Genomic DNA, 21,483 nt, shown 5'->3' with positions numbered 1-21,483 from the left:
CGGAACGCGCGAATCCACCCTAGTATCGTGTAACCTGGCCGCACGGCAACCCCCCGGTTCTTGCGAGTAGAAAGTCCGCCGCGCCGGTAGAAGTATCTCGTTCTACGCGAGGCAACAGCGACTTCCCGCCGAGACGAGGCGAGGCGAGACGAACCGGGGTGAGGTGAGGTGAGACGAGGCGAGGCGAGGCCTCGGAGCGTGGGTATCAGCACGGAACCGAGTCTACAACGCATTAGCGCGGCGTTGTCACGTTTCGAGGTTCTCTCTGTCTCTCTCTCTCTCTCTCTCTCTCTCTCTCTCTCTCTGTCTGTCTCTCTGCTTCTCACTCGCTCTCTATCTCCCTCTTTCTCTTTCGTTCTCTCTCTTTTTCTTCGTCTCCTTCCCTCTCTCTCTCTCCCCCTCCCTCCCTCTCTCTCTCTCTGTCTCTCCTTGCCACCCCCTCCTTTCCCTCCCTCGCCGTCCCCATTCCCTCATCCCCCCTTCCTCCCCGTAGCCTCGCGCCTAGCAGTACCGACTCGTTCTTTCTCTCGATTCCTCTCGTCGCCGCGCCGCGCGACGTTGCTGACTCGACTGGCGGGAAAACTGGCTCTTCAAACGGATTTTCCCGCGACGGATGTACAGCTCGAGATTTCTTGCTATTCGTGTCCGCTCGTGGGGTGCCTATCGGTATTACAGGCGAGCATTATCGACTGTCATTAACTGTACGCCGAGCGACACGTCGTCAGGTCGTACGGTCGGCTCTATTTTAGCGCGGGGATTTAGTCTCACGTCGCGATTTTTCGAAAATGTTGCTCGCGCTCGCGAACAATAGCGGTGGCATGACCGCGTTCGCGGAGAAAGCGATATAGACGCATCCGTTGCATATACAGTACGTTTATTTGCACTGAAGAGATGGAATTATGAACCGCTATCTCTGTATCCTCAAGTGTTACTATTGTAAGGTACATTTTCCCTATTTTTATGCAAAAGGACGAATATTTCTGCCTCTCGGAAATGAGGAACGCGGTTCAAGAACGAATGTAATTGTCTTCTTTTTATAAATACGAGAACATATATATAAGTTCAGTTTAAATATCGTAATATATGGGGAGTATATTGTGATTTTCACGATTTTTATTGTTTCTGTTTTCAGCATAAAACTCATGAAAGGGAAGATGTTTTGGGCCTAAAGGTAAGCAACTTTTATAATAATTTCAATCAATTTGTGTTTCGTGTACACACGAACGTGAAAGTATTGTGATAGTTGCGAAAAAAAAACAATTTATTCCATTTATCGTTCCTGTAGTTTCGATTCATTCTGATATACATATCTTGTAAACACTTTTATGAACAACATAGAAAAAAGTGCGCGGCAATGGGAAAATAGTAGATTCCATGGAAAGCTCCTCACGGGAAAGAAAAAAAAAATAGTATCATCTATGATATTGTGTTTTGTGTGTGTTGGTAGCCGTGTGTACGGTAGCAAATAGAAAACTAACGACCGGGAAACAAAAACACATTAGGCATGTTGACCCACACTGGACTTATCAAATCTATCGTGAATCGCTTCTACCCATTTAGCTCTCTTAATATAAAGCGCAATTTGGAAGGTGCTTGTCCTTCGTAGCTTCCATCTACCGCGCGATTGACCCCGTTTGGCTCCATATTGCGAGCGATAACCCTGACCATAGACACCATTGTCAAGATGACCGATCGCATCGATTGTTCGATGGATTAATTAAGAGAACCACAGGCCAAGGTGGGGGACCGTCGGTATACCTACATCTCACTTTCTTCTCGAAAGTAATCTACGTCGGCGTATCCAATGACTCTCGCTACATGAAAACAGCTCATAATATTATCCACATTGATAAATTGTAATTTTTGTTGCTACAGTATCTGAGAGTTTGTAATGAAATCGTTCCTAAACAGCGCGATATCAACTCGCTTACATTATAACGATAAAATATCTTATTTCCGCGAGATACATTGCGTTTTTTACAAACAAATGCGGAGCATACATCCGCAAATACAAATACTCGTCGTTGTGCTACAAATCTCCCGCTTCTCGAGCGGGCACTCGGCGCGTCGTCTTCGCGAGGCCTCACCGACGAGCGCTCGGCGACGGCGTCCTGCGACTTTGGAAATAGAAAGTCACTTTGAAAATAGGCTCCGAAATATGCGCGCCTGGCGATGCCTCCCGTCGCATCATCTAAGAAGAAGAAGAAGAAGAAGAAGAGGAGAGGTGATGGAGGAGAAGGAGGAGGAGGAGGAGGAGGAGGAGGTGGAAGACGAAGAAGAGGAGGAGGAGGAGAACCGCGATGAGGAAGACGACGAACAGCGGGGGGGGGGGCACAGGGAGGATAGACGCGGTTTTAGACTACGGACTCGGCGCGTCGGCGTCGGGTTAAAAATAACAGTAACAGCGGCGGAGCCGGTCCTCGTCGTCGTCTACATCCTCCACGTCGCGTTTACCGCTGCCGCTGCCGCTGCTGTTGCTGCTGGCTCTCGTATCTTCGACCGCTAAAGCTGGACGACGATATCGATGACGCTACCGCGCCGTTGCGACATAGCCTTGAGCGCGCGCGCACGCGCGCTACGCTGCGCGCTGTGTGTAGAATAACACTTGAGAGCCGCGCGATTTTTTGCGCGAAAATCGACTTTTAATGTCTGCCCGACGACCGCGCGCGCTGTCGTGTCGGGATAATCGCCGTCGCATCTCCGAGCGGCGGTGAAAATTTCGCCTACTCGTCTAGCAATTGCGCGCAATTACGATGATATTTCGGACAATTTTCCGCGTCTGCCACGCGTGCTTCCCACGGGACTCGCGCGCTCGTCATGATAAATGTATAAATCTCGATGATGAATCGTCATGCTCCCCCTCCCCCCTCCCCCCTCTCCCCCCCCGGTGCTTCGCGAGACTTTCGCGTTAGCGAAGCTGGACGAATTCGTCGGCGCGTCTCTCTCTCTCTCTCTCGGCCCGGGTCCCTTTTTACGATACGGAGATTATTTGGCTGGTGCTTTTCTCCGAGTTGACGTGTTTGCAGGTTTTTCGACATAAACTTGACAGGCGAGATCTGTCACACAGGCGGATCACCTTCTATCGTCGCGACGCGGCGCGCAGCCACTTGCTTATTATTATTATCAAACTCTCATAAGAGAAGGACGTGTGTGACAAGTTTGATAATTCATATATTCGCGGTTATACATCACTCGCATACTCGCGCTTGTCCGCGTTGTCAAGTTTCTCGAAACACAAACTTGTCACAGACGTTATCGGCATATATTACTTGTCTAATCCTTAATCTGTCAGGTCGCGCGGCATGCAGGCTGTCCAACTAGTCAAAGTATAAAACATGGCTCTCTGAATTCTCTTCTCGCGCGCGCGCGCGCATGCTCGCCGGTCGTATCGTGCTCGAAAGCTTGTAGGATACGCGCGCGCGCGCGCTTGTAGGATGAGAGCGTCGCCGCTTATCAGGGGAAGTCCCATGATGCAAGCAAGTGTGGAAAAACATATTTGCGACTTTCCGACGGTCTGTACTAATGAGCGTTAAGTAAAGAGTGTATCGATTTAACGCTCATATATGAAATTCTCATAGATCTCAGAGCGCCTCAGACTCGCGTATACGGGCTCGCGCTCGAGCTCTCGGCTGCGCGCGCGATCAACGGGTTCTCTCCTTGGCGGAACGGCGAGACGAATTTTATTTTCGTACCGCGCTGGCGTCCCGCGCGCGCGACCCCGATGCCCCCTCCATCCTTCGGCGCTGCCCTAGCGCCGCGGCTGACACTCGTAAATCCGAAGCCGCGGCGTGCGATTGCCGCCGCGGGTGCCTCGATAATGCTCGGACGGTGTCGAACATCGCGTACGTGTCGGACACAGCGAACGAGACTAGCTCTCTCGTATGCGCGCTGCGAGCTGCGAGCTGCGAGCAGCACACCGCGCTCGGATCGGTACATCATTTCCTTCTTATGCGGCAATCATACCATTATACGTCATGTAGTAACCTGTACACGGGCGATTCCCCTTAGAGTCTCTGGAGGGACGCATGCGCGGCGCATAAGCACGCATTTATTAATAAGTGTCCATTTGACATTCTAATGAAAAGACAACAGACAGGCGTCTCTCGCGCGCCTGTAAATACGAGCGCTCGCGCGCACGCGCTGGTGCACGGAAATGGTGGCAGAAATCTCTTTCCTCTTCGGTGTCCTCCGATCCGCCTGTTGCCTCGTATACATTGTATATAACGGCCGTGTAAGAAATCATACTCGCGCGACGCGAGCGCCGCTGGCGTAGCATGCGTAATCTCATATAATTACAAAAGCGCGCCATTTTGAGTGCTACAGTACAAGTTCTTACTTATACTGTGCTCGGGCATCGCGCTCTCTCGCGCCCGCTCTCTCGCGCCCGCTCTCTCGCGCCCGCTCGCTCGCTCGCTCGCTCGCTCGGCATGCCGGACACTCGGCTAGGAATAGTCGGGACAGGATACGGGAACAGTTACCGGCGCGTCAGGGCCAGCAGTGCTCGAGGCGATCGGGCAAGGACGGTACCGCTACGGGCAAAGATCTTCCATTGCTCTCCTCCCGCAGGAATTTATGACGCGAAAAATCTCGTTTCCTTCGCGGAAATTCCCGCCGATCGTCTATTCCTCGCGCAAACCCGTGCCCCACCTAGCGCAAGCCGAACTTGCGGATCGCTTTTGGGAAAGGAAAGAGAAAATAACGGCGAGGCAGGATGCTCGCTCAGAAAGGATGCGCGATATCTATCGGCATGAGATTTACAGAGAGTGACATCGTGCGCTTCCTCGCGTCTCTGTCCTTTCCCTTAACGACCCCGCTTTTGGGAGATGTTAGGTGGGGTGTCATCCTTCCGCTCTCTCTCTCTCTCTCTCTCGCTCTCTCTCTCTCTCTCTCTCTCTCTCTCTCTCTCTCTCTCTCTCTCTCTCTCTCTCTCTCTCTCTCACCGTCCCTTTCACTCGAAACTCGACTTTCGTAACAAACTCTCAGGAAATTCTATTGAGGAATCGTCCATTCCTCAAATTCATTGAAAAAATTAATATTTCCCCCCTCCCCCCACAGAAGAATCAATATTTCTTCTCACGGAAGAAAGCCACGATACAATAGTCTCGATACCTCTGCGCGTTACCTCTGATCCGATCACTGTCGCGAATTATCCGACCTAATAAATGGGGATACTCTCATTTCCATGACGAATGCTCGTCCGATTCAAATATTGACGACGCAGGCGCGATCGATGCAGAGGTAAATAGACCGAGACGCTAGACGCTTCGAGACATCCACGGGATCGGTAAGGAACAATATTATAGGACGACACCACTCCTAGATCTGACGGCCGAACCGACCGGCGTACGGAGGTCGTTGAATCCCATTAAGCGGTACTCTCCGATCGTTTCGCTGTCGACCACCTGTACGCTCGTTCTTTTTAGCCGGTGTCTCTCTCTTTCTCTCTCTCTCTCTCTCTCTCTCTCTCTCTCTCTCTCTCTCGGCGTCTCCGTCTCTCTCTCTCTCTCTCTCCCTACCTCCTGAACGTGCCTGCTGCGTGATATTGCGTTGGCCGACGACGACGACGACGACGACGACAACGACGAGGCTGAGGCTGAGATAGCAACACCAGGATGAGAGCGATTACGCTCCGCATCGCCGTCGTCGTCGTCAACCTCGTCGGCTCCGTCGACGTCGTCGCCGACTCGGAATATCGCGCACTACGGCTAGAATATTGCATTCTTCTTTTCTCATGTAGCTAATGCGGCCACACCTTTCACCAACACCCAGCCCGGCACAGGCTGGCCTGACTAGCGCGCTGCCTAGCTACCTAGCCAGCTAGCTAGCTAGCTAGGCTGGATGACTCGGCTCGCCGGCTGATCGGGATAGCCAGGCGCGGTCGCTCGACTCGCTTGCCTGCTGCGACCGGCTCTACGACGACTATTCGTGCGCATCTCGACGGCCGTCTAACAGTAAAGTCTCTCTCGCTTTGTTGGTACACGTCGTGCACGGCACTAACGCTCTGGCGAAAACTCTTACCTGAGCGTTTGGGCCGGAGCACAGACTTCTGCATAACGCATAATACACAACGCATAAGAGAATCAACGAAGCAGAGTTCTTCATTTCTGTCCTGAGGAGGGAAATGAAGAACTCTGATTGGTTGATTCTCTTATGCGTCGTGTATTATGCGTTATGCAGAAGTCTGTGCTCTGGCCCTTAGCGTGAATTTTCACAACACGCTGCTGCTGCCTCCTCCTTCTTTTTCCCCCCCACTCCTTGTTTACAGACAATGGTGAAACTCGCGCGACTGTCCTTCCTCGATTACGATGGACTTCCGATACGTCATGGAGTCGCTGGAAATGGTACGCGCTTGTTCTTGTGTGCGTGCCGTTATGTAGCCTTAAGGATTGGAGCAACTACTCTTGGGATTAACATGATTCTGTATGTTTCTGACATACGTAAGGATGTATGTTTTTTTGAATTGAGCGACGTTTCAAATTGTACACGTTTACACTCTTGTCTTGTGTATTTAGAAATCTGTGTTTAATGCGAACAATTTTGGTGGTTTATTTGTTTCTTTGTGAAATCTCTTGGCAATCCCGTCCGTAGATACGGTTAGGTTAGCTTAGCTCAGATTAGGTTAGGTGCACTTTTAACTAGAGACTGAATACCCAAACTTTCTCTATCCCTATTTCTAACGACTTTCTTCTCTTCCTGAAGGGAAAGCTCAACTTCCAATCTGAAACAAATCTAACCTTAACCAGTCAGAATCGACGCAACATGCATGCTAAGAGTTTGACGAAAGTAACAAATCATAAATTTTCCGAAAGTATTATATTATCGTAAGTGTTAAATATTTCGTCAGAAATTTGCATTTTAGTGACTTCGCTCTCGCAAACGACTGGCTTTAAAGAGTCATCCGGCGTCTCACGGTCTTATTGGTAAATCGGTACATCAGTTCAGTACCGTATATCGACAAAGAAGAAACTATTTCGACGGCAAAACGATCAACCTTCACGTCGGTCTTCACAGATCGTTCTTCGTAGATTTTGTTCAGGCTTTCACTGCAGCAGGACAAGCATAGCTGCCCCCTGAAGAGGGAGCTTTTTCTACAGCCGCTTCGACGACCCGAACAAAAAGGACCGAGGCCGTAGACCGTCCGGGGACCCTTCGGTATAAAAGGCTCCAACCCTTATTCTCTTGCCCTTGGATGGAGTGTGTATAGGGTCTTTTAAATCCCGAACTCCCAAATCCTACCTGGCCTTGCAGCCTCCGCACATATTGTAAGGCCGTGAGGCCTCTCGTACCATCTCTCACATACCACTACACAATCCTGACTATTAATTTGTTAACGTATCCGCTCTGCACATATATCTTTTACGATGGTCATTATCATCGGCGGGCATGATATATCTCCAAAAGAGTACAAAATTTGAAGAATACAAATACGTGGACCGAAATTTGTTTCGAATCTATCGCTAATGATATATTTTCGTCTGAAAATGCAGAGTCAATTGTCATATATTTGAACAGTCTGGAACCCCACTGAAATGTCTCTCAAAATCACACTCGTCTTTTGCTTCTTCAGGTGATGAAATGAGTCGCCAAACGTAACGTACCATCATTTCTCGTAAAATCTTCTCGTTGGAATGGCGGTATTCTCACGAACGTATACCAGCATGAGAACCCCTGATTCGTGCCGTCGCCTTTTCATGGAACGTTCTCTACGATGCGCCCTTACGTCCGACCCTCGTCAAGACAGCCATATCGTGGGTCAACGTGACCCAAGCACGACTATCCGTATTTCCTACCTGGACTCAGGTATTGGGCCCTGGCCCCACAAGTAGGTAAGGGACCTTTCCCGAGATACATTCAGTTCTCGAAGACTTTACTTTCGAATACGGCTAATAGCGGAAGAGGAACGAAAAGACAAGCGAGGAATCTTTCTGGCTAATTTAAATCGCGTAAGTTTGACATTATCGATGAAAATCGAACCCGCCGTCTCGTGACGTAATAATCTTCGCGGACCGAGTAGTTCGCGACGCGAAAAATAGAGGAATCGGAGTAGCCAAGAAAGGCTAAGCTTGAAATAGACTCCAGTCTCGGTGTCTTCAGTCCTCGGTGTATATAATCGAATCTCTCAGATCGAGGATCATATTTACACTAAAATATTCACTTAACTCGGAAAGTAGTAGAAGGTCACGATTCTGTGACTTTCAATACTCAACCTTCTCAGTCCCTTCTCGGCTAATGGGTTTCACCCATTTTACACACGTTGCCAATAATACTTTACAATTTCGGCTCAGTCGGGCTTTTTAAGTCAAGCATGTTGAATTTTAGATATCCATGTATCGCGATCTGTTGTGGAAATAAAGGTGGTAAATATTCCAAAGTATGCGGGAAGTTAAAAGTATAAGGATAGAAAACATAAACTGAACGATATCTAAATTACACCTATATCACCTGAACTTTCTTACGCAATATGAAATTGATCGATGAAAAAGTACTTTTGAGTTTCTTTGAGTGATGGTTAGATTGCGCGCTCGATAAACAGAATTTTAAAAAATTTCCGAGTCGGAACTGAAAGACACTCTGAAGTCGACTTCGAATTTCATATTGTGGCAGACCTAAGAGCGAGGTATCTGTGTGTCACAGTCCTTTGTTTGTACCGACACGAACATGCTAAACTCACTAATATAATAATATAATTCGGGGCACATTCCTAGTCACATGACGATTCATTGCGCTTGCAAGTGGAAAGTGCTCACATATGCGTGAATCAGACGCGTGTCCATTGTTGACCAGCCGGCACCTGCTACGTCCGCGCAGTCCACTTGTACCTTTTGCTTTTCTCTCTCTCTCTCTCTCTCTCTCTCTCTCTCTCTCTCTCTCTCTCTCTCTTTCTCCTTTGAGTGTCCCACGGACATCGTAAACTTCATCCCGCGCGCCTACTCGTCAAGCATAAACAGGTTCCGCCGCGCGCAGGCTCTGCCTCTCTCGCTGCGTTCTCCCTTTTCCACCCTTTCCTCCGCTCTTTTCTCCCTCGCTTGTTTCGCCTTATCTTCGTCGGACCTTAGTCGTACCATTCAACCCTCTCATAAGTGTAAAAACAACCGAGGGACCTCGCGATTCTATCGCTCTGTTAGCGCCGCGTCGTTAGTCCCAAACAGGTGATAATGTTGTGTTACTTATCAACTTATCTACTATATCCAATTCATTTACCTATCATATCTATTATTAAGATTCGATAGCGGTTCTCATCTTGTTTTATTCGTACATGAAATATTTTATACAGCTCGACGCCCCCGCGATATTTTCCTTTCCCTCGCGTGTCATTTGACGAATAAAATATCACTCTTACACCGTGTCTCGAGACACCCTGAGCACACATAACCTCACCGTGACCGATCGGGGCATTCCATTCATAGAGCGAGAGTCGATCGATGAGTTTCTCTTCATCGAAACCGAAAATGTTTGAAATAAAAACCTTTGCGCTCCACATGAGGGCCGGATGACGCCAAAGGGCGAACGAGGCGAGTAAGAGAGAAAGAAAAAGAGTGAGCGAAAGAGGAGGGAGGGGGGGTGGTTTGGGATTGACGGGTCAGGGGGAGGCGCCGCGTCATACGCGCGTAAGCAGGAAGACGCCACGCTAAAAAAAAATCCGGTGCGGGGCAAAAAATGTATCGGAAAGGGAGAGTGGCGCGTACATCCCCACCGGCACTCCCACGCGCGAGGGGTGTCCGCCATTGCCCGACATATGGCCCCCTTTTTCAGCCACCTCCGTCGTCGCCACCACCACCACCACCACTACCACCACCACCACCACCACCACCACCACCACTGCTGCCGTCGCTGCCGCCACCGCCGCCGCATGCGTCTCCGCTTTCCCACACGGCGAGGGTACAGCATGTATCCGTGTGCATGCATGCGTGCATGCATTTGTGCGTGCGACGAGCGTACGTGCGTGCACGCGCGTGTGCACGGCGATGCCCGCACGGATACATCCGCCAAGCTGCTTGAATTCTCGATAGAACAAAGGGGGTAGTTTACCTTGACGCGCGAGTCGCTTTCAACGAGTCGGGTTCATTCTTGCTCTCGCTAAGAATGTTGGGGATTTAGATTATTCGAAGATACATACACACACACACACACACACACAGGCCGGCATAATAGCCTTGATACTTCAGCAACCTTCTGTTGTTGAAGTCACTATGATTATCAACTATACGCGCGCACGTACACAGATCACAGTCGATACGCATTAAGTACATTACGCCGGTCTTTTTTGTACCGGTTGAAAATATAATTTCGAACATGAACTTATTAAGCACATACGCGTGTCCTCTCAAGATGAAACAATGCACGCATTGTCGTGCAAAAGTGTATAATTAGAATAACGCTACAATGTTACCGCATCACTCAGAGAAGAGCCCCCTCTCTTATTTTTAAAACCGCTTATTGGACTTATTGTCTACACTTTGAACGGCGCGATTGTTAGACCTGTGGCTATCGGAAATAATCCCGAAAGCAAAAGCCGATACTGTCTCGGACGAAACTTTATGTTTTCCAAGTGAAATATAATTAGAGTTAGCAAGCGGTGCGTTTAGGCACGATTAAGCTACGGAGGAAATTATTGCGAACACGGCGGGACTGGCACACTTTGTTTTCGTGGTTTCGGGGGAAGTGGGACTGTGCGAGCAGGTAGGAAACTCGGCATCATAAATATATCGCGGCGGGTATGCGAGCACCTCGGGTAATAACCCGGAGTTAATACAGGAGAGAGTAGTTATTATTATACTATATCTTTCGTAGTAATATGATATATGTATATACACGCGAGCAGCGAATCCGCTGTGTCACTGTAGCAACTTCGCAGTTTGAAGTTGTTCGCCACGTGGCCCACTCGAAAATCTCCTCTCCTCTCCGTCGTCCAAACAAATTGAGACATCGCGAGGTACGGGGGGATACGCGCAAACCTTTGACTCCGCTGCTAGTACTGGCACGGACCAATTAACGGCCTCCAGGGTGACGTTTTCCGCCGCTTTATTTCGAGGAACTCGGCGTCCTTTTTCCCTGTCTCTCTTCCTCCATCTTCCTCCTTCTCTTTCTTTCTCCCCCCCTCCCCCTCGCCGCTCCTCCCTTCTCCTCTCTCCGTTCTATCCCTCTCTCGTTTCTGCTTTTCGTCCCGGCTCTCGCCCTCTCCCCGGTGTCTCTCAATTTTCCGTCCGCGAGTTTTTCTCTCCCTCTCGTATACTTTCTCTCTCAGCCTCCCTGGCCCCCTGCCCAATTCCCCGGTTTTCGGGGTAGGACCCTTCGTTCAGGACACCGCAGATGTCACGCGCCCCTATAGATTGTATCAGTGGTGCTCAAACTTCGAGCTACGTCGAATACTTCGTGTCATCGGGACATCCTAAACATAAGTTTATTCTGATATCAGACAGCTTCTTGTCTCAGTCGTATTTTTTTTTTTTTTTTTTTTTTTTTTTTTTTTATAAAATTACAACTTCGCAATACGCAACATGAGAAAGTTCAGTCAAGGACAAAAATCGTAGTCTATATCGATTGCATCTTTTCACACGCAGTGGAACCGGAGAGAGGGCGAGAGCCGGGACGAAAAGTCCTTAGCGCGAGCTTTACGTTTTATTTAAACCGTGCCCTTTAATCGTGCGCGATGTTCCCCATTTCATTGTGTAAGACGAAAGCTTCCAGGGGAAGGACCCCCCGAGAGCACGTGCGTGCTCTCGTCAGATGCGAGCGGAGAAGAGCGGGAATGAGAAGCACTGGGGAGCAGGAGAACCAACCCTCCCTTTTCGGCGACCTTCCTTTATTCATCCCCTAATGTAGGCCCGACTGGCGCGTAGGCTCTTCTCGTCGCTTCGTATATAGGGTAGGATATCCACCGGTCGGGGGCATATATACGCGCGTTATGTACATAGCCGCGCGCGCGCGAACATTTACGTGTAGGAGAGATCGCCTACGCGCTTTCGTAGGTATCGCGCGAGCGCGGGGTGTCTCGGGGTTGGCGGAGGAGTGAATGAGTGGGTCGGCGTCGCCTATTGGGTAGTTACCGTCGAGATGCATCGGAACAACCCCCGTGCACCCCGGCCTCGTCCGCGTTCTCCCCGCGACGGCCGATTCGTACACGTGCCCGTCCCCCGGGGGTGAAGCCTCGCCGACTCTCGCACGTTTCGCACTCGATGACGTATTATCCGACGCGACGCGACGCGTCGTTTTCGCCGGCGAGTCGCGTGTCGCCGAAAAAGGCCCGGCGTCGCATATCCGTGCCGCGGCTTCGTAATTATTTACAGAAGACTCGAAAAATCTCTCTCTCTCTCTCTCGGCCTGGCCAGATAACTCGCCCGCGAAACGGTTTCTCCTCTCCTTATTTTCGAGCGCGCGAATGCCGCAAATGCCGTCGACTCGTATCGCAGCGCGGAATACTTTTCCGTATGTAATGTGTAATTAGATATCTCGCAGAGATATTACACTCCATTGTCCATTGACTTGTAGCACACAAGGTGTGCTTGATTTTTAATAGGAACAGGAAATCGATGTCCGTTGCGACGAATGACAATGTTCTCCATGCGGCGCGAATCCAAATTTATATTTCCAAATGAAATGTCACGCGACACGTTTCGTGACGTCGACGCGGAAATGTTTATTGTCGAAGCAATTTCCTATGGAAATTCGCGGATTAATGCCCGTGAAAATGCTCTGGACTAACGTTGTGCGAAATAAAAGTTAACGGGTCGCGCGTGTTGCCAAGTTGTTGAGCAACGGGAAACACTTCGCGCGAGAAATTCGGTCTTAACGTCTTAACCGCCTTGAACAGAGCGGAGTCCTTGAAGCCTGAGGCCGGTCGACCGACGCGGCGCGGCGCGGCGCGGCGCGGCGCGACGTGCAATCTTATCCGCGCGCGCGCTCGTTGCGATAGCGCGTGGCTAATCTACCGCGGACTTTACTCCTCTAAACTCGGCGGCGTTTGGGTCAGCCTCCAGAATAGCGACGAGTCTCGACAACGGGGCGTCTTCGATGGCCAGGAATCGCTTTCGACGTATCTGTCCGAGGATACGTCAGCGACGTATCTCGACGCGCGCGTGCGCGCACGCGCGAATATTTCTCCGATACATTTTCTACATGATCGTTATATACGCGTATAAGCGTACACAATAAATATTACTACTACAGATTAAGCATGTGCCATAAAGTTCCTGCGCCGTTAACGTGTAGATTTGGTAGAGCGATAGTGTCTCGACCTTGGCCCCGGTTCACGTAAAACTCCCGAGATCCTCCGTCCTGCGTCCCCTAGGACATTTGTCAAATCGGGACGTTCGATCCAGTCGCGCGTGATCACACTGACGAAAGGAAATCGTCAGGATACGAATGGGTTTCTACATGAAGACGCAGGAGCCAGAAGAGAGCGAGAGAGAGAGAGAGAGAGAGAAAGACGGGCAAGATCCATAAAAGTATCTCTGGCGGAAAAAAAAAGTACCAGTCGGAGGATACTATCCATCATTGTGAGGAAAATTCTGCCGAGCGATACTAAATAGCCCATGATTCCAATATCGCTCAGCATGAACGCGAATATAACAGTCTTCCCGAAATCTTTCGGCGGAAAAAGACACGAGTGTTTGCGAAAGAGCCATCGGAAAAGAAAAACATTCATAGTGAAATATAATAGTGCATGCAACTAAGATCGCGGGCGATAACAATGCCTGAGATATCATCGGAAGCAAGAAAAGATAAAAGATAACGCGGGAGGAAAGTAAGCCGATACTTCGAGGAGAAATGTATCGGTCATAATTCTCGGGAGGCAAGAACGGCGCGCGGCAAACGCGTGAAAGAATAAAGCTCGTTACACGATTTACGTAAAGCGACGTTCCCGCAGCTCACTTTTGTGGCGTGATTTGCGTGTTTAATAAAAAAAAAAAATACTTTCCATCCACGCGCGTGGACGCAACCGAGCTAGTCCTTTCGACATATTCCATTCGCTCACTCGCTCGCATCGCCCGGAGCTCGCTCGCTCGCTCGCTCGCTCGCCTGCCTCGTTGTTCCCCCGTCCGATAGCGAGCGACGTGCTCCGGCTGTTTGTGCCGTTTCACAATTTCTCCGCACGGCGCCGCCACCGTCGAGTCCCCTTTCGAAAATAACACACGGCCGGTTGACGTCATGCTGTCATGACCACCGTGGCGCGCCAACGTCGCTTCGACATCGTGTGTTGCGCGGCGCAGAAAATTCAACTCGCGCGCGCGCGTGCGCTCGCACCACACACACACACACACACATTTATATATACACACACATGGTACACGCATATCCACATATACCGCGTGCTCATGCTCTTCCATCGGCTGTATGTGCACGCGCGCGTCACCGCCGATATCAAGCGGCAGCGTGTAAACGCGCACACATATGCAGCACGCACACACACGCACACACTTGTGCGGCGCGCACGCGCGCGCACTGTATGCTGCGTCGTACCACACACACATCGACTACTTTTATCTACCCGACGACTGGTCTCTCGGCCAACTCAGCCTTCGAAGCGCGTTCGCGCGCAGGGCCGGCGGAAGACGAGATACGAACTAGTGAATTTGTATAGAAACACAAGTATATTTATGTATACATATATATATATATATATGTCTATATGTATATATATATATATATATATATGATGTTACATTTAGAAATTCGTTCTTTCGATATATGTCGTGTTATACGGCCGATACATAAACTGACACGAACGAGTGCGCGAGTCGCGCAGGGGCGGCAAAGAGAAAGAGCAAAATTGTGAACAGAATTACGAAAAGAGCAGATCTTTTGTCCGTGCCGAATAAAACGGACGCGGGCGCTTTTGTCTGTGCTTATCGAAGTATTCTGAGCGGCCACGGTGATGAAACGTTTGACACAAGCCGCTACATTGTTCAACGGACTTTACGCCTGATCTCTCTCATTGCTCCAAGTTCTCCCCGATGCATTGTGCTTGCGCTCTTACGGGCTGCCTTAACATCGGATGAGTAACATCTTAACGCCGCTGAGTAACACGGAGAGTGACGCAACCCCCCGGCTAAAGTCAGCCCAGAGCCCATATTGTCCTACCGAGTAACGGAATGCGAGATCTTCTAATATATGCAGTTCGCACACGTACGCAAATGCTGCACCATAATCATCGCGCCTTTCATATATCACGTTACTCGGCGCGACAATTAAAAAGAAAACGATACGTCACATGAATTCTACTTCGCTAAGGACATAGATTGATCGGGAACGGCGGAGCGACTCGAGCAACGTGTGTCCCCGGAATCCATTCCCATAAACATTACTTAAAGTTAACTGAGATTTAAGCCGTTACCTGTCTTTCTCTGAGCGCACCACTCTCAAACATTCACGCTCTCCGGATAAAACGCGTTACACATGTTGCGTACGTTGATAATACGTACACGCCAAACGAGTCGGCGAAACTCGGGCGGGCTTTGATTTTTCACAAATTTCATCGAAGGCGCGTAAGAACAAATTACATGAATACACGCCGATGAAAAGAGATCCCCGATTGTCTCCTAGTCGAGAAACAAACGAACGTGCGATCCCGAGTGAACTTTGTGTGAATTTGTGTGAACTTCGACAAAGGACGGTCGCGATATATCCATCCTTTGCAGACGCAGAGCGCCCGACGACGGGATGACTCATCGACCAGTCACGCTGCTAACAGCAATGCTGAAAGGGTTGAATCTCAGCTGACACTCGGCGATGTTCGCGCGGTGGTCCCGGGCGCGACGAGTCGTAGCGTCGGCACTGTCGCGCGCGCGAGTTGCTTAGATAGCTTCGACTCTGACTCGGCCCGGCGCGGCCGAGGCAAACATTACCTCATCGCCCGGCAGAGAGCCGGATCCACCGTGAACCTTCTCCACTTGGGATTTTACTAGCCACGCGCCGTTACCACCTTGCCATCGGCGCGCGGCGCGCGTCATGTTCACAAAAACGCTCCTCTCTCGACGCTCGACGACTCTCGCGGTCGAACGGATTCGGCTGTGATTCGCGCATCGAATCTGTGGTGCGCTCTGCGTACATCGCCGGCGAGCTTCCTTTACAGCGCGTTTCGCGCGTTCTCGTTGCATTGTATCTGCCGCGAGCCCTCGACTGAGATCGTTGACCAATCCTGGATGGCGGCGGCGGCTTTCAATCGTCTCTGACGCCATCGCCGCCGCTTCTTACTCATTAACGCAACCGTTCCAGCTATCAGGGTGTCTAAGCGCAGCAACGACAGCCTATAATACGACGCGAGACCTCGAGATCATATTTTTATCCCATGTATTCTCGAGAATGTATCCGGATCTGTTTTGGATTTCATCAGCCGTGGGTGCCCCCGACCCCGACATTCCACCGCCGAGAAAGTCGTGAATTCGCGCCCGACGACTCGGCGGAATCACACCCGGTGATTCGACGTCTGCCTCGGAGTAGTCAATTATTTACAAGCGCTGTACATGGCGAATCGCGTAGACTCACCTATCTCGTCATCGACCACAGTCGGATGCGCCGTGAACCTCCTCCACTTCTCTAGCTCGTAACCCACATTCGTCGATCGTCGAGAGAGATCCATAGCGCGACTCCTCGACGAATTCTCTTAGCCGCGCGCGCGCGCGCGGTCTCTCGCCGTCGCCTGTATACTTCCCGAGGATTTATATGGTTATCGAAGTCTCGCAGCATGCACCGGTTACCTCATATTCGTCTGCAGCCCGAGCCGCGATAAAACTTCGCCGGGTTGTTCCCTATGTTTTCGTTATTCTTCCCTCGCTCGCTTGACGCCTGTTGCTCGCTCGTGGCGAATCCGCGTCGTTTTATCACTCGATGTCAAACTTGCCGCGCGCGCGCGTCACAGAATTCACGACTTTCTTTATGTTTAGGTGTACGAACGAAGTGACTTATATGTATCCGACTTGGCGAGAAATGTAACGTACGGAACTGTCTGAGGTATCAAAAGTCCTTTCAGATTGTCGAGATTGCCGCGCCAAAATTCAAGAGTATACATATGTGCGCGCGCGCATCGCACACGTGTATCGCATGAAGTGCGTCGGTAACGTAAATTCGTTGCGTGAAAACATCGACTTGCGAAAAGAGAGACGCATCGCAAACTTCAATTCGATCGACTTCGCACGTTCACCCACCCCCGCCGCTGCCGCCGAGGGTTCCCCGGACACGCAGAGTCCGCGAGCGTGAGATGCGCAACTCGCGAGGATGTCGCGAGCGGAAAAGGAGCGACGACGGGGCGTGGCGCCTCTCGGCCAGTTTGATTTACGGCCAGTTAAGAACCGCATATTATCGCCACGTACAACTAATCCTTCGCAGTGTATTTCCTTCCCTTCCCCCCTTGCTCATTGTCCCATCTGTGCGTCGCCTCACCCTCGTCCTCTCCAACTACCCCTGACCCTCTTTCACACCGGTTACCCTCTCCCTCTCTCTCTCTCTCTCTCTCTCTCTCTCTCTCTCTCTCCTTTCGCGTTTTATACCTCCTCGTCCCTCCCCCTGCCCCCTGGCCGCCCTTCTCTCCCTAACCATCTTACCTCTCACCGTCCATCTGTCCGCTCCCCCTTTCTCCCGCGCTTTGCCCCGGTCTCTCGCCTCCTTTCTCCGTCGCTCCCGGTTCCTCTTGTTCCCGTTCTCTTGTCGATTCAACAAGTGCCCGGTCACGCTTCGCAAATATCGCACGTAAGAGGAGGAGACGCCGAGATTACGACCGCATCCGTAGCCGGTCCCCGCGCGCGCGCCCGTTCGCCGCGAGACACGAGTTCCGCCGAAATTTCCAAGCGCTCCTTTCCAGAAAGATGAGTGAGAGAGAGAGAGAGAGAGAGAGAGAGAGAGAGAGAGAGAGAAAGAGAGAGAGAAAGAGGGACCCAGATATCCAGCTAAAATCGACGGGCGAGAATAATAAATTTTGATCAGTCGACGGGACCGCTGACGCGTCGCATCGCGCGTATCCACCCCCGATTTTGCGAACTTGTCTCGCCTCACCCATTGCTTACATCACGCTTTTTCGTGATACAGAGGGTGTGCGTAACGGAGATACCGTTACTTCAAACCTCGCATGGATTCTCGGCGACAATCTGAAATCTGAATTTGTATCGCATAATTTCGGTATGATAACTCGAGTGTCGAGTACAGCGCAATCTACCGACGATAAAGATGTACGGAGCCAAATAAAAATATGGCAACACGAGTCGTCGGTATCGCCGGAGTTACATGAGCGGCGATAAGTGAATTATGTCAGGCGGGCATGCGGGGTCACTTTGCCTTCGAGTGTATCCCAGTTTGCCAAGTGGCGCGAATGCCGCCCGATTAAATTCGGAGAATCGCTCGCGTGCGATCTGTCGCCGCGGGCGGCGTTGCGAGCACGACGGATACACCTTCTCAAAACTATCCGCTAACAAATAACGATAACAAATTCACTTGTATCTGGAGTCATCTGTGAAAGCCGCTCGTTACTATTTCGGACGTAGACACAGAGGACGACGCTTTTTTGCTCTTTCCTCGCTTCGGCGGAGGAAGAAAGGCCGCGGCGGCGGCGACGGCGGCGGCGACGGCGGCGCGACCGCCCGGGCCGGAGAAGGGCCGTTCGTTCGCGTATCGTTTTCTCTCGGCGCTAGAGAAGGCGAGATGAGATCCGTCGCGTAGTTTTTCCTCTATCACGATTCCACGAACGTTCCTCGGAGCTCGGGGCTGACCGGTTGACCACGGCGCGTTGGTAGGAGAATCTCCGAGCGAGCGAGTCATATTCCAAGTAGGCCGCTACGGCCGGCCACGGCGGATGTACGCGGTCGCAAGAGAGCAAGCCGTTGCCGCGCTAGAGACACTCGAGTCAGGCCAGGGACGTAGCTATCGTGAACGTCGCTGATATCGGTCGGGGCGGTCAAAAGTCCGCGGCGGGCCGCGCTATCTTCATTGAAAAGTCGACGGCGAGCCGTGCTGCCGAACAAGCGGCGGAATTACACGCGCCTGCTATTATTCCTCCAATATCGAACCGCGGTCGAAAGCGCGAGGCAACATACTCGCGCGCAATACCCGTGCGATGTCAACAAGGAGTCGCGATGACACACCGTCGAACCGTCGATCTCGTCGAATTGATCGACTTCGAGATTTCTTACGGCTTCGATCGATTCATCGGTCAGAGCACGATCGGGAATGCGGAGCATGTTTGTAGAAGCGGGAACATATCGCGCGTCACATTGCGAGGACCAACTCCAAGTCTCCCAGTCGTCGTTGTTCACTATGAGCTCGGTCGTCATCGTGACTGCCGAGCTCGGCCGTATAGCCGAGTCGCGTTATCAGTGTTGCTCGCGGCGGCATGGTAGTGACGCGCGGAAGCCGAGTTCGATGGAAACGCGGTGACGTCTGTTCCCCTGCGAGCGAATCCTATTAGATCGCCTCTCTCTCTCTCTCTCTCTCTCTCTCTCTCTCTCTCTCTCTCTCTCTCTCTCTCTCTCTCTCTCTCTCTCTCTCTCTCTCGCTCTTTCTCGTCGCGCGCTCTCTCATCGCACGAAATTTCATACGAAATGTTCGCGCGCGCGCGCGGCTTCGTTTATTTCCCATAAACCTCCGCGGGATGCGGATCTTCCTCTCTCTCTCTCTCTCTCTCTCTCTTTCTCTCTCTCTCTCTCTCTCTCTATCTCTCTTTATGTTGTGCCTATATGAAAATTAATGAAACTTAACGTTCGCTAACGCGCGTGCACGGCATTGCAACGCCGTGGCGCAGCGTCGCAAACTACCGAGCGCGCCCGGATAGCCGCTTTTATCAGCTTGCACTCGTGAAAAGATGTACTACGTCAACAGCTCCCAACTTTTCAAAACAGAAGACGCGCTATTGCATCACCAGTCGGCACGTAAAAGCGCTGCGCGCAGAACTTCGAGGCCGTGGCTAGGGACACCGCAGAATAATTACCGTTCGATAGTTATCAACTTTTTCTTTTTTCTTTTTTTTTTTGAACGTCGCGCGAACGAAGAGAGAGAGAGAGAGAGAGACGGACGCGCGCATATTCCCCTCGAAAGAGCTGAAATTTCGCAGGTCTTAAGTAGGAAACACTCGAAATAGGAAAATCGCGTCTCTCTGAGACTATATATCTAAGGCAAATTTACGAAAGTCGCGCAAATTACCGAAGTTCGGTAAGTGGCAATTCGCTGGAAAGTCGCGCGGCGGCTCAAAGACGTTAATCGACTTCACTAACGAGATTAATCGCGAGATTATGAAGAGGGGATTCTACGTCACGTCCTTTTCCTTCGAGTTTCGAATTTCATGCGGATATCACGCCACCGCTGCTGCCGCCGCCTGTGTTTTGCCAGGAGGCGAGTTTCGTCGTCGTCGTCGTCGTCGTCGTCGTCGTCGTCGTCGTCGCCGTCGCCGTCGTCGTCATCGTCGTCGTCGTTGTCGTCGTCGTTACCCTTTCGACCGACCTTGCCAGCGTCGCTTGTCACTTTTTCCCAGTAGCCGTCAGCGGTCCCACCACCGCCACCCTCTCTCTCCCGCCTACCTTTTTTCCGTGAAATCAAACGTCATGTGGAGGCCACGTGGACTCAGTCGACGGACGAACGTGTCGCCGGTGACATCTCACGGCATCTCCGGGCACAACCGAGCGCACTACCACAAGTGGCGATACACCGTTTGTTCCCCCCTCCCCCTCCGCTCCCCTTCCCCCTCGGCCCCTTGCCGTCCCTTCTCCTCCCCCTATTTCGGCCTCTCTTTCTCACGCTCGGGAGTGCGCGTTCTTGCTCGCGCCAGCGGAGAAACGCGCGTCTCTCCGTCTCCCGAGGTGAGCAAGGGCTGGAGGGAGGAACGATTATTTACTTACTTTCACTCGCGCGACCTCGTACGCGCGTAAATCATCCACGGCTGCGTGGGTACTGTGCTTTCGTAGGGTCGCGGGTCGCGGGTCGAGATACGCTCGAGCGCGACCCGCCCTGCGACGGCGATCGACGGCGAAACTTTGAAAAATTATAACCCGTATCGCGTCGCCTCTGAAACCTCAGGAAACCATCGCACGTCCGTGATTCTCGTAATGAACGAACGAGGAGTCCCCGAGTCCCCGATGGCAATGAATGTGTTTTCGTCTGCGGGCGATGCCTGCCGGCTTCAGGAGAAGCGGCATATCGTTTTTGTCTCGTTCCCCACGAAAATGATCCTCGCTTTGAGGAGACCCGAATTTGGATCTTATTAATGCGCGCGGTAGACTCGTTCGTCGGAGGATGAAAAAGAACGAAGATCTGGTGGAGAAAAATGAGAGGCGCAATTCTTCTTTGTTCTATTTACGAGTTTCTCTATCGCGAGTGCTAACCAGCGAGTGGTAATGTTCATAAGATACCGCTGGAAGTCTGCGGTCTCGAGCTCGCGCGCTCGCCAGCAGCGATCGTCCGCGTTCCGCTGATGATTTCTTCCAGGCAGCGGAGTTAGCGAGTCGCGTGACGTCACTTTTTCATCGTTCCATCGCCGAGTGCCGAGCGTCTGAAGTCACGTACACT

The 21,483-nt window shown here is 51.3% G+C and overlaps 1 protein-coding gene across 2 annotated transcripts in view; it reads left to right on the top strand.

Moving 5' to 3' along the window:
• Positions 1–21,483, top strand: part of tara (SERTA domain-containing protein 2 taranis) — a 101,702-nt gene that overhangs the window by 70,505 nt on the left and 9,714 nt on the right. For both annotated transcript variants that reach the window (XM_019845685.2, XM_011156663.3), the window contains one exon: positions 1,133–1,171. In XM_019845685.2, the coding sequence (XP_019701244.2) occupies positions 1,133–1,171 (39 nt within the window). The remainder of the gene's footprint in view (positions 1–1,132; positions 1,172–21,483) is intronic.

This window comes from Harpegnathos saltator, unplaced genomic scaffold, assembly GCF_003227715.2.
Source record: "Harpegnathos saltator strain DR-91 unplaced genomic scaffold, Hsal_v8.6 scaffold285, whole genome shotgun sequence".
In the NCBI taxonomy this organism is placed as follows: Eukaryota; Metazoa; Arthropoda; class Insecta; order Hymenoptera; family Formicidae; genus Harpegnathos; species Harpegnathos saltator.
The sequence above is the reverse complement of the archived record's forward strand: the minus strand, read 5'-3'. Positions and strand labels throughout refer to the sequence as shown.